General features: G+C 43.3%; 1 protein-coding gene across 9 annotated transcripts in view; it reads left to right on the top strand.

Annotated features, from left to right (window-relative positions):
- The window catches only part of pbx3b (pre-B-cell leukemia homeobox 3b), a 56324-nt gene extending 43155 nt beyond the window's left edge, over positions 1-13169 (top strand). For 2 of the 9 annotated variants that reach the window (XM_029439740.1, XM_029439739.1), the window contains exons 3-11: positions 911-1155; positions 2076-2266; positions 3309-3444; positions 4214-4243; positions 8105-8270; positions 8872-8949; positions 9381-9493; positions 10329-10409; positions 11950-12166. In XM_029439740.1, the coding sequence (XP_029295600.1) occupies positions 911-1155; positions 2076-2266; positions 3309-3444; positions 4214-4243; positions 8105-8270; positions 8872-8949; positions 9381-9493; positions 10329-10409; positions 11950-12042 (1133 nt within the window). In that variant the 3' untranslated portion in view covers positions 12043-12166. Of the gene's footprint in view, positions 1-910; positions 1156-2075; positions 2267-3308; positions 3445-4213; positions 4244-8104; positions 8271-8871; positions 8950-9380; positions 9494-10328; positions 10410-11949 lie in introns of all 9 variants that reach the window. The other 7 variants (XM_029439744.1, XM_029439743.1, XM_029439742.1 and 4 more) reach the window with 5 other exon arrangements.
- The last annotated feature ends 471 nt before the right edge of the window (positions 13170-13640 follow it).

Here is a 13640-nt window from a genome sequence, read left to right as displayed (position 1 = left end):
CTGTTGAAAATCCCTGAATTGCGGCAGGGATTATTGAATTGAAACAACTTTGGTAATCATAACGTTCGAGTAGCCACTCAGTATTTACTGCCCATTGAGCCACATTTCTATCCACTTATTAGAGTGGATCGCTTGAGCTTGTTTGTGTTGTAATTCTGACCCGCAGTGTTCTTTTGTTTGTTTATTCTCTGTAAAGCCTGGCATTGCAATTTCACTGCCAGTGCATCAAGGTGTGCATGTGTGCTATCTGCTGGGTGATTACGACTTGCTGACAGACCGGCGAGACAGAAAACCAGAGGAAATAAACAGCAGGGTCTCAGAGCGAGAGCAGAATTTATGAATGAGCACTTTACATTAAATTGACTCTGCACTCATTTTGCTGTATGTAGATTTTTATTCCAGCAGCACATTTGTATTACTTCTTAGACTATTGCAAAAAAAATCAGGATAATAAGATAATACAAGATTCAAACCGTATAAGCAAAATAGAAATGAGGTTACTTTTTGGAGTTCCCAGCATTCACTGTGTCAACGACGGAGACACTCACTGGAGGTATAGTTTTCTGTTTAGCATCCTTTGGCAGAGTAGAAGTGCCACTTCACCATTGAGCATTTGTCAGTTTATGGATGTTGCTGTCATGTCAGCCTCCCCGTACACACAGTGTGCAGCGCAGTGTGTAAATAAAAGGGAACAGGCAAAGACACAGCACGTACACAGGAGGCACCCAGTTCATACGTGCAGGGGAAACATCACACTGTAGCAGACGACGCACACATAATGCTTCTAATTGCTGCTAACAATTCAGTCTGGACCTATTTGATCGGTTTCATTTGTCATTATTAGTGCTGTTTTTTCCCAGTTTGGATGCCTATAGTTGACCTTCTGTCTGTGTTGTGTGTGTTGCTGCAGGTCTCAGCATCCGTGGTTCCCAGGAGGAGGACCCCCCAGACCCCCAGCTCATGCGTTTAGACAACATGCTGCTGGCAGAGGGCGTGGCGGGGCCAGAGAAAGGCGGCGGATCTGCTGCCGCCGCAGCAGCGGCAGCCGCGGCCTCCGGCGCGGCGGGAGACAACTCCATCGAACATTCCGACTACAGAGCCAAACTCACCCAGATCAGACAGATCTACCACACGGAGCTGGAGAAATACGAACAGGTGAGGAGGAGCGCTTTGCAATCCTGAAGTTAAGATCTCCCACACCGCTGCGTGCACTACTTCCAAGAACAATTTAGTTTCACCATCAAAAGGTTTAAGTAACCATGTGCACAGCTGTTTGAAATGACATGTTTTGGTTCAAATAGACCCATTGAGTCATTCTTTATGCGCCACATGGCTTTATAAGACCCAGAACAGCGTATTCCCTGCATTAGCAAGAACATTCCAGAGAATATGCGTGATGGGGGAGAGTGTGTTTCCTTTTGCAGTATCATTCACTGAAGCTGATTATAAAGATCCAAAGGAGAGTCTGATTCATCTGTGTTAAATGGAAGTATGATCAGCTCCTTCACCTAGCACTTTGAGCCTGCCATTAAACACACGCATTACAGGGGAAATAGAAGGTGTAACAGTGATGCCTCAGCAAGCCAGTGAGGTAATTTAGACTAATTTACTCCGTGCTCTCTGAGAGAGGAGGTGGGTACGCGGGGGCACACACCACTTCGCCTGGAGTAAATGCATCTTTCTTAAGGGTGTTTCCAGGTTTTAATTATCTAAATGTAAATACTTAACGAATTTTACTCAGAGTAATGAGCTAAAGTGTGCACTACGTAAATGAGTTATTCTAATTAATCATGTATGAACTACTGGTTTAACGAAAAGCTGTTTAAATTCTCCTTGCATTAGGGCCAAGCCGAATTGCAAATGTGCATTTATATGCAAAGATGACTTCACCTCTTGTGTCATCAAAGTAATATGCAAACAAGTGCACTCTGTTGGAGCTTTTAGCAGAAAAAGAGATGGCACGCAATGAACTTCCTGTGCACAACTTTGGAATATCAGTCAAGTTCACTTCTGTGACTTGGGACATTTACAGAACTCACGTTGGCTGCACTTTGTGTCTCTCTGTCACTTGGCAGGCGTGTAACGAATTTACTACCCATGTGATGAACCTGCTGAGGGAACAGTCTCGCACGCGGCCCATCTCTCCCAAAGAGATTGAGCGCATGGTGGGAATCATCCACCGTAAATTCAGCTCCATCCAGATGCAACTGAAGCAGAGCACCTGCGAAGCTGTCATGATCCTGCGCTCCAGATTCCTTGATGCCAGGTCAGTGGATTGTGTAGTGTGTATATATATATGTGTGTGTGTGTGTGTGTGTGTGTGTGTGTGTGTGTAGAAACACTTGTTTTGCTTCCGTATGACCCAAATAAGCAAATTGAGTGGGAAAGGTCATTTGTTTTGGCTGTGTGCAGGTCGGAAGTTTGTTTTCCCTCTCAATCGTCTGGCACGGCACACAGTATGAGCGCTGCAAAGATGCATGATTTTAATTATGTCCATGTTCCACGCATTATCCATTTCCAAGACAAGCATGGCCCCTCCACCTGAGAACAGTTAAGACCAAATGAAACGGGGGGGGCCGAGGCATGTGTAATGGATGGAGGGGAGGTCATCAGCAGGTGTTGAGGATTACTCTAATCACTGACAGTGTGGTGCAGTTTGGGCACTCGGAGGAGAGCGGCACAAGTCCGGGCCAAACGAGCCAAGTGGAAGCACATTTCGCTTGCCCACTGCCTGCGTGAAGCGCAGTAAACAAGGCAAAATAAGCAAATGCTCAACAACATGCTAAGTATTGCCCTTGGGAGGGAAGGGGGACCCAGATCTAGTTAGAGTTGGCTTGTTTCTACTGGAGGTTCCCGGGGCTGTGGCACTTCAGGAACAATGCTCAACTGTGCATGCCGTGATTTCTATAATGTACCGAGATGCACTCCGACTGGGCTTTGCGCTCCATCACGAAGCCCACCCATCCGCTGCACTAAACTCTACACATTACACGCTTGGACTGGAGATTGGAGACCAACAGACCAAATTAAACATTGTATGTGTTTTGTGACCGTGTGTGTGTGTGTTTGTTTGTGCGTGCGTGCGCTTGTCACTTTATTGGTTGGAGTCTGTTCTTCTGCGTGTTGACGAGACTCTTGGAGCAGGACACGATATTCTGCTCCTGAGGGCCCTTAGAGCCCATTCCTCATTATTTTCACCATTTATGTGTGAGATTGATTGTGCAATTTGTGCGATCCAAATGGAGGAGTTAATGCTGGTCCTGCTAATAGGCTTCCTCTGCCTTTCTCTCGTTCTGCTCCCCACTCAGGCGGAAAAGGAGAAACTTCAGCAAGCAGGCGACGGAAATTTTGAACGAATATTTCTACTCGCACCTCAGCAACCCGTATCCGAGCGAGGAGGCTAAAGAGGAGCTGGCCAAGAAGTGCAGCATCACAGTTTCCCAGGTGGGTAGTCCTCATCTAACAGTAGCTGGTGGGTAATCAGGGGGGGAAAGGCTAAAGCCTAGAGGGATAGTTACCGTAGGTCACACCACCAAGACACAATGTCCTTAGCTAACCTTGACATTGTGGCTGCCTAATGATGCTTCAGTCAAGGCTGGTCCCAGTCAGTCAGAGCAGGGCCACAGGGAGGGGAGGCCTATATCATCTTGGCCTCAATCAAAGCACTATGCTGTCCTTCCTTACGCTGGGTCCCCTGCCATTTCCCCCTCTCATTCCCATCCACCATGTGTGCTCTCTCTGTTGCTCAGGTCATAAGCTAGGAAGAAGAAGAAAAAATGGCACCATCCATTTCTTTAAGACAAGAAGTCTGGTGATTCGAAACACTTACATGCTACTGGCTATTTACGTGTATGTTGCTGTTCAAGCAATCTTGCAGGACTAATTCACAGTTCCATTTCAGACTTTCCCACTTTATATATGGCACAGCCTCCTTGTCGGGTAAACCTGAAGGCAATATCTCTCACACCTAACCCCCACATCCAGAGTATTATTATCCTGTGCTCTCTTTTTCTGCTGTGATTGTGACTACTATCTAGATTTTTTTTATACTCTATTGTTCTATGGTTGTCCTCATGAGACATATCACAGAAACATGAATCTATACAATAATCTGCAGTGTTTTTCTCTGTGTTGGGAGGGGGTGTTGAGGGGTATATTGAGTGTAGTCCTGAAGAGTCAGATACTGTAAAAGCCCATTCTTTTTTGCCTTCAGGGGGTGGGAAGCACCATCACAGTATCACAGGTATGTCATAACTTCTCCTGATCCACTGTTTTCATTTTTTGTACCTCCTTTGTTCATGTATGTGATAGCCTCACAGTTTTCCACTGCACAGAACCTCCCTCCCTTACACGTACTGGATCATGCTAATGTTATCATGAATTACAGTATTGTATTTTTATTTTTAAAGAGTGGATAATCAGCATTTATATCCCACCTTTAAGTCACACAAGAACTAGACTATGTTCACATTTTTTTAACCTCTACTCATGCTATCACCATATTATGTGTGTACACATGTGTCACATGAATTACTTTCTGGCTATTGTTTACCACATGATTTGTTTATTTTTTTGTTTGTTGTAGAGCGTTGACTAACTGTGTGGTCTTTTTGAATCTTTAAACTGCGCTCTGAGATTATCCCCCCCCCCCCCCCATACACACACACACACACACATACACACACACACACACACACACACACACACACACACCGGCTCCGTGATCGCTGTGTGCTTTATAGCGGTTAAAGGAATGGCCACCGACCCCCACGAATGGAGCTCCACTCTGTTTTTCTGAGTGCCTCGCACACACACAAAAAAACAGGCCACCGTTCCAGTTCCCATGAGAACAAATCAGTCTATGCAGAAATTAGAGAGCTTTTAAAAATTCACTTGAACTCATCTCAGGCCCCATTAGCGGCATACTCCTCGACCGGCGGAGGCCACAGCAGACATTCTTATTGACTTATTCTTAGTGCTTTGGCTCATTTTAAGTGAGTAACAAAGTCGGAGGCTCGACGTGATGCCGAGTGCGCCGTAAGTGTGTTATCCCTCACCGTGCCCTGGCCTTTCACAGTCGCAAAACCGCTCGCCGCGGCCACTCTAATTTTTCAAACACCCACAGAATACTTTTTTTTTTTTCGTTAATTTGCACGAGCAGTTCATTAGGTAGAAACCATCCGTCCTGAACGGTCTGCCGATATCAGTCCTCAGCCGTCCTCGATGCATCATCACTGACGAAACCCCCCGAACCCCCCCCACACCCGCATCATTTCAGCAGGGATCGTTTAAAATGCATCGTCTTCCCTGAGAGCAAAGCCTCTTTACCTCAGGAGATCCCTGCATCTGTTAAGTTATATCTAAATGCTGCAGTGATAACCTTGAACGACAAAAGAAAAACTGTGTCAATGTGTCTGATTTGATTAATACTGAGTCCTGAATGTACAATGAGCTATTGACATTGTTACAATTACCCTAAACCCAGGATGCCGTCTTGTTCCCTCTGTGACTGTGCATGCGCTGTCCTGAATGAAGGCATGGGATTGGATGGCTGTGGTGTGTGTCAGAGTTTACGGAGGTCATATTTGATATAACGTGTCCGAATGGTTCCTGCGCAGAGACTCATTGCTTACATTTCTCTTCTGAGTGACACTTTTCAATATTTCAGATCATAGTGAATTTAGAGAAGACTTGAGCTCCTATGTATTATTAATGTGTCCTGTATAATTGATGGTATCATAGCTACAGAGACCACCTTTGTATTTGTATTTAAGGCTCATGGCATTGTAATCTCAGATATATTGCCATCATATACAGATCATGCATTGCCTTACGTTGACTCGCGAGGTGTATTGACCTGAAATAGGGTGAAATAGTTTGAATTATTAACCGCAGCTCCACGGCCTCTCTAGTGGGCAGCAATGAAGGCAACGGTATCGTGTTCTTGAAAGGAGTCTGCATGGTCATTATACAATCGCTGCCTTTGAGGCTGCTGATGTCAGGTAATTCAATCTCACAACCTGGCTCTCACCACACATAGGAGTCAATTGAATGCATGGCCTGCCACAAGATAAAAGGGAATTAGTTCTGTAGATTGGGTTGTGCTCCACACCTCACAGTGCCGCGCATTTGTTCAATATTTAGCTGAACCCGAGAATCACTAAAGCCAGAGTTCAGTGGGCAGGAGAAAAATGTGTGTGTGTAGAGCGGAGGATTTGATAGCGACACTTGCTGAGCGCTGTCCAGGCTTGTAACACCATATAGTGGTGGAATACAGTCATAACACACTCAATCATACAGGAGATTAAAGTAATTCAAGTTCATCTTTCAACTGTTCCTAACTTATGAAATGCTCACGTTTTAATACGAAACGGTAGAATTAGCATGCATCACTGCTGAATTTGGGTAAAAAGAAAGTGAACTAGTGTCGATCTAGCACGGTCAACTTTCAGACTTAATGATGCAGATCTGTCTTCATGTGCAAACACCGCAACTGACGTTTTCATAAATGTAGTTATGTGTAATACACTGTTTGCAAGGCCTTTCGGTTAAATTAAACAGACTGATGAGCTTCAGCCAAACATTTTGTATGATTCCGAGCGGTTTGTGGGCTGTCTAAAAGAGCGAGAGGATTGCATCGTCTTTGGCTCTGCAATCCTCTGTAAGCAGGTTAAGTAAAAAGGATGATGGCCAGGGCTTTCATTGCTTCCAATTAAACCTTGCTTGTTAGTTTAACCTCTAGGTAAACCCATCAAACAATTGATGTCAAGGAAACCCTGCCAACAGTGGGCCTCGCCTGAATGGTCATTAATTTTAATTGCCTAGATATTAAAGATTTAGAGCACAGAGACGTGCAGGGTAGAAATGATCTGATGTCCTGCAAATCCAGTCAGTTTTTACGCCACAGCATTGGCGGGCTGCTGGGGATATTAAAATTTAAGCACATGTGTGGAAATTAAATAAAGCGTCATTAGGGGCAGCTGCTCTTTGGCTGGTCCAGCCGTGGGCTGCAGGGTCTGAGAGGGGGGCAGCAGCGCAGCGACAAGACACTCTAATTTATAGAAGCATTAAAAACAAGCATCATCTCATTATTATTCCACTGTTATTGCAGAGCCAGCGTTCACACATACGGTTCACCCCTCATGCAACTTCTCAGCGTCTGACTGATGTTGGATGTCATCATTTCAATTCAACAAAATGTCCAACTGCTCTAAATCTGAATATACTCAATTTCAGACGTTAATTTGAATTTGCCTTTTACAGTTCCATTTTACTTCGGTGTAATATGTATTTCTTTTTAACGCGTCAGTTGACACTGATTGCCCCGATAATCTGTGTTTACTGCTTCACATGTCTGCAGGTCTTTACCCTCTAACTCTTGTTTTTGATAATTACAAACAAAAGTTGCTACCTGAATCATTGATCACACACACACACACACACACGCACACACACAAGTGTTTCATTGCTGTATTAATGTTTCATTATTTTCAAAGTTAAAGCGCTCAGCCAGCCGTTGATTAAAGCCGGCTGTTTATTCGATTATAAGGTGGTACGCTTGCTTTAATTCTAATAAATATTTAACACACATGTTTTCCATTTTTCTGTCCATGTGAAATTTGAAATGCTACCTTATATTTGCTCTTTAATATTAAATCACTTTAATTAACTAATTGTATTTATATAAGGTGTCGATCACCTCGACTCAATGATCTGGAATCAGTGAGCACTCTTTGGAAGGTGAAATATTAACGCTCATATATTTCACGGAGGGAAACGTCAGGATCATATCAGCCCTGATATGATAAATGTATATCATACATTGACTTAAGTGTCTGTGCAATAGGAGCCCCTTGTGTTTTAGTTTTGTCAGGAGACAGAACCAAGAGCATGTCATGCTCCCATCCATGAGAAGACACAAGTGGCTCCTGATTATGGCTTAATTAGCTTGTGTACCCGGCGGACATTACTGCAGGGGCTGGGAATTGGGTACTTGATGGACCCAAACATGACATCTTGAAACAATCACACTGCTCAGTGCACGGTGCTGTGGCTGCTTGACGTCTGACTCCTCTGCTCCTCCTCCTTCTGCTCTACCACACAGGTATCCAACTGGTTTGGCAACAAAAGGATCCGGTACAAGAAAAATATCGGCAAGTTTCAGGAAGAAGCCAACCTGTATGCTGCCAAGACTGCTGTAAATGCAGCACACGCTGCAGCCGCTGCAGTGCAGAACAGCCAGGCCAACTCCCCTACCACACCCAACTCCGGTAGGCACTCCTGCATATAGACAAACAAAAAGATTGCCCTTTACCTCAGCCCTTAACCCACTGCCTACCTGCCTCACTCTCTCATGCACGATTCACACAGCCGAGAGTGACAGGCTCTGCTCCCAGCTTGGGGATCACAGTGTCTCCTGTCTATAAGACAGTTGATGCCAAGCAAACTCATGCATAAAGAGAGCGTTCCTGACTTGTGAACCGAGAACACATGTATTTTTGGCAAAATAAAAAAACATTTGAAAACGAGAATTCAGAAGGATGCCAGTGGGATTTGTTTTCCCTTGACTTTGTGTCAACTTCCTGTCATTTGTAATGTAATGGTATGTAGTCCCACTGACTGGCAGTGATTTGTGTTTTTTTTTGCTAAATAAAATGACACATAATTGCTGGGAGCATGTTTACCTACAGTATTAGTAGTACATCAACATGGCATTATAATATGCAGTTCATATTGAATGAGAGTCATGTAAACACACGGAGCCTAAAAGGAGGGCATGTTTAGTGAGTGATGTAATGCTGAGTTTGGACTAGGTTGACCTGCGTCGGGATGTGGTAAGCTTATGAAGTGGTCCCTTTTTCTTGCACCCAGGATTCCAGATGAAAGATGAAGAGTTTCAGCTGGATTCTGCAGAGAGCAAAAACACTCTTTTAACCAACATGTTTACTGGTACTGGTCTTTTCATAAGCTTCTTATTGTCCTTGTCATTTACCATGTGATACCTCCCTGCCAACGTTAGATTGGAAGTAGGTGATGTGGAACAATTGGGAGCTTAAGCGACCAACCACATATAGAACTGGCCCCCACCCCTTTGTGTCGTGTGATTTTCATTTCATTTGAGTCGACTGCATTTGTAAAAAGATCCTCTTCAGTCCCTCTGCATATCGTCCCTTTCTGTTTGTTTCTTTGCTGCCCTTCCTGCCCCTCCTTCACCCTTGTAGTTGCCTGCTTTATAGGAGTCTTCTGTGTATTTGTCTGCTTGATTTGGGTCTGTGTATGCAGACACGTGCGTGGTGCGTGTGTGTGCGTTACTTTGTGCGTGTGCTTTCCTTTTTTATAGCCTTCTCATGTATTCAGCTACTTACATCCTCCCTTTCCAGGTTCTTCAGGTTCTTTTAACCTCCCAAACTCTGGGGACATGTTCTTGAGCATGCAGAGTCTGAATGGGGATTCTTACCAAGGGGCACAAGTCGGAGCCAATGTACAGTCACAGGTAGGATCAACAATCAGGGACAGTTCCTGACTACCAGCGCAGAGAGCTGTCCTTGTCTTGCCTGTGTACTGAGCCATCCACAGTGCAGTCTGAAGCACGTTCAAACAAAAGCAGAAAATAAGAGAAACACGCTGCCCATGCGAGGGGACAGTTCAAATTACCACAGCGAGGAGTCCTATAACCTCCCATTGACTAAAGTGTTTGCTGACTTTTTCGCTTTGGATGGAATATTTTGGCAGCCAAAATATAATCCACCCCACTGCTATCATGCCACAAAACAATATCCTGGTTGCTATTCCAAACATCTTAAATAAAACATTATGTGAATGCATTTGGCTTTGACTTGAACTCTTGGGTTGGTTTTGGGTCTTTGGTACTGTGTTTTCCCCTTTTTTCTGTATTCTCTATTGCTCTCTTCCTGTCTCATCTTGTTATTGTTTGTTGTTGCTGTCTTCCATTTTGTAAGTTTAAAGCAGCTGCACACCCGACATGCAAACAAATCTATGATTAAACCTGATTAAAGTCAAAAAATAAACGCTAATTTTAAACACACACATATGTATTTTGTTACATTTTTGGCTATTTATGCCTTTTGTTTTACGATTCCATAGCCGCTAACGGAAAATGTAATCTGAGCATGCTAGTAATGTCGGTATGCCTTTTGTTGTTTCATTAGGAAATGTATTAGCTGTGTTACAAATGCGCTGTCTCAGGACTCCCTTTGTGATTTCACACTAGTCAGTATGTGTTGCCTCACTGAGCATGTTTACAGTTAGTGTTGACCTGCGACGAGACACTGAGTTGACCAGCTTGTCCACCTTGTCTGTCCCCTCAGGTGGATACTCTGCGCCATGTTATCAGTCAGACGGCAGGATACAATGATGCTTTCGGGAGGAACACGATGTATAGTCCACATGTAAGTAAAGCTTTCTATGGCTTACATGTAGGCTGCACAGGTTATATTTTAATTATATTTAATGTGCAGAACTTTATATTGCATTACACGCACGGCAGATACAGAGAGACATAACCTTTGTCACCTGAGATGAATAAAAGTCGCGTTTAATAAAACACATTACACAGCAGGGGAATACAATCTCCAGCTTTACTTTAATAAACATCTTTTAATACTGTTTGACTCAAACCAGAAATGAGATGGGGGAGGAAAAAAAAAAGGGGCTTTTCACGACAATGTTGCTTTTAGCTGTTTTGAAATGCTTCACAGAATTTTCCATAGCCTTATCTTTGTGATAAAATATGAACATGTGATCGCCCGCAGCCCTTCCCAGACACAAATTCCCTCTTCCTTGATGAGGTTTGATATGGCTCCTTTTTGTAAAGCAGCGCCACAATCTGAAGCTATCAGAGTAAAGATTAATTTTGTTGATGAGGGAGGATGGGGAGAGAGGAGGAGGAGGAGGGAGAGAAGTAGTATCAGACAGCTGCACTGTATCAGAACCTCAGTATGTGTTCTCTTCATATTGTTACGCCTGTTGGGTGAAATGCACACATCATCACACTTTAATATCATTCGAAGCTTAAGCATCGAAAATAAGGTATTAGATGTACAGCTTGAAATTTGAAAAAATATAACACATTGTATGCAAACAAACGGTGGGGGCTGTTGCCAGCGTTCAATGCTTTTGGTGTCATTTTAGCTTTGCTGAAGCTGTATTGCTATAAGCTCTTTAGACATGTCAACTCATACCAGGATCAAGCAGTTTTTCACTTTCTCACAAGGTTTCTCACTTCCAGTGCGCAGTGTAGACCTGTGCCTACTGGCTCACCAGAGCCCAGCGTGATCCCGACCAAAACAGCAACTGACGGCACTGAACTCCTGTGACAGGAGAGCATAGGAACAAAACACAGTAATGCAAATATTGCGAATAAGTCAAATTGTGGCAAAGCTCCTATTTTGCAGAGACAAACCTTAAAGTTCCACATAGATATATTAGTATAGACTAACCTTTAGCTTTCTTGGTGGTGACGTAGAAGGATCCAGTAAAGGCTAGGTCACGCCTGGAGCAAAGCAAAGTCAGGCTGGCTAAGACTGGCTCTCTTGGAGAGCCCCTGCCCTGTCACTTTCGCTCAGCTCCCCCCACCTCACCCGGCCCGAGCCCTCCCTATTCTTGACTGACAGGAGAATATGTAGCGACAAGCTGTCTGCCGCTGCCGAAATCTGCTTAGACACAGATTTCAGGCACTGCTTCCCATTGGTCGGGACACGAGACAAATTTGTTTCCAAGATGCTGATGCTACTGTAACGCACAGACTTAATCGCAACAACATCGTCGTATGTAAAACATGTTGACATCAGCTGACACGTTAGCGCCACCAGAATCTCAGAAGTCTCATTTCCATTTTTGAAGTGTTACAATTTTGGAGATAAAAATGTACCAAGCTCATATTGCAGAGAATGTGATTGTAATCTCAAACCTTTCCCATGTGTGTCCTAGGCTAATGGGGGGTGGCAAGATGCAACAACTCCGTCTTCTGTAATATCTCCGACAGAAGGACCCGGAAGTGTGCACTCCGAGACCTCGAATTGATCCGCTATTAATGCATCTTCGCCTCAAGCTGGGCATGGACTCTTTTCACTGGCTACACCAACTGCAGAGGATTATACGACGAAAAAAAAAACACTTTTCACGACAGATTGGTTTTTCCTGTACCTTAAAATGTCCCTCAAACCACGAACGACACCCTCCATCATTAACACCGAGTGTTTGCTGATCGTTCAGTGTTTACTTTCCGTCCACACCAATCCGATGTAATCACCATGCTCTTATTTGTCTGTCGTAGGGGTAAGCACACACATGTACAAACAGAAAAACAGCTCTCAGATGACACTCGGTAAACTTTCAGGATAATTAGCTCCGCTCGACTCAAAACACTGGATGACACCCGCGCATTTCATGTGACATTTTAAACGGCCATTCGTTTGTTTCTTGATTTAATTACGACTCCCATTTTGATAATTGGGTTCTCTTTCAGTTCTTACAATACATAGATTAAAGCAGCTGTTTCTTTGACTTTAATGTGCTCGCATTCTTGTCCAGCAACTCAACAATGCTACTGTTGACAGCTCAATGGCAGCTTTGTATTTACTTTCAAGATTTATTTTCGCCGTACAGCCGTATACATTAGTAGAAGGAAATGGTTATTCAAACTCGGGAACATAAAGAAGTGTAATTGATTGCTCGACTACAACATGACACTGTTCCATATTTTATAATTTGATGTTTAGTATGTACATATGTAAACAATTGTTTTTGTACTGCTTATCAACAGATCCCACACAGTATATCATTCCGTCACGGCACACAGGAGCAGGCCCCCGTTACACAGGAAAAGTTGTACATAATATAGCTTAAGAGTAATTATACATCCCACCAATCAATACACAGCTTTATTACCTCATTCAAATTCATAAAAAAACAATAATTTCCCACATTTCAGTAGATTAGAGTGCTCACTTACTACCTCTAAACAACATCACCACGTTCATGTTTCTTTTTGTAGTTACTTTGATTCCATCGTGTAACTCTTCATCCTCTATGTAATCTAATGTATATTTTAATCTTTTAATAAAATGCCGTTGCTGTACCGCAACTTAAAATGACAAAAATATAAAAAATGAAAATGATAATATTAATACCATGAAAAAGAGATGGGTTGGGAGGGGGGAGGGGGGGGGGGGGGGAGGGAGAGGAAGTTGTTGCTCTGTGGCTTTTACGAGGGTGTGCGATGAACATTGTTGATAAATTAACACCAAACAGTGAAACTGTTGTAAATACTGAATAAAAAAAACATTTTGAATGTTGCTCATCTTGTTACTAAATCATGCGCGGGAAAAAAGAGGAAAAAAAAAAACTCACTATAAAAAGCGTAATGCATAGAGGTTTCAGTATTCAGAACTGTACATTTCCAGCTCTGTTCAACAGGGTTCAAAACTTCTTTTCTCTCTTTTCTATTGTATGTGATTCTGAAACTGAAAAAGTCATGACAAATGATTTGTGGCAGTGATTCTAATGTATTAAAGATGTTTAGTGTTACTTTCTAACCAGACTACACCCTGGACTGAAAAGTCTTCCTTGTGGTAGTTGTGTAATTTCAAACATGAATAAACCTTTTGCTTTCATGACAG

Source organism: Cottoperca gobio, chromosome 9 (genome assembly GCF_900634415.1).
Source record: "Cottoperca gobio chromosome 9, fCotGob3.1, whole genome shotgun sequence".
In the NCBI taxonomy this organism is placed as follows: Eukaryota; Metazoa; Chordata; class Actinopteri; order Perciformes; family Bovichtidae; genus Cottoperca; species Cottoperca gobio.
Note: the sequence above shows the minus strand (reverse complement) of the source record. Positions and strands in the feature narration are given on the sequence as shown.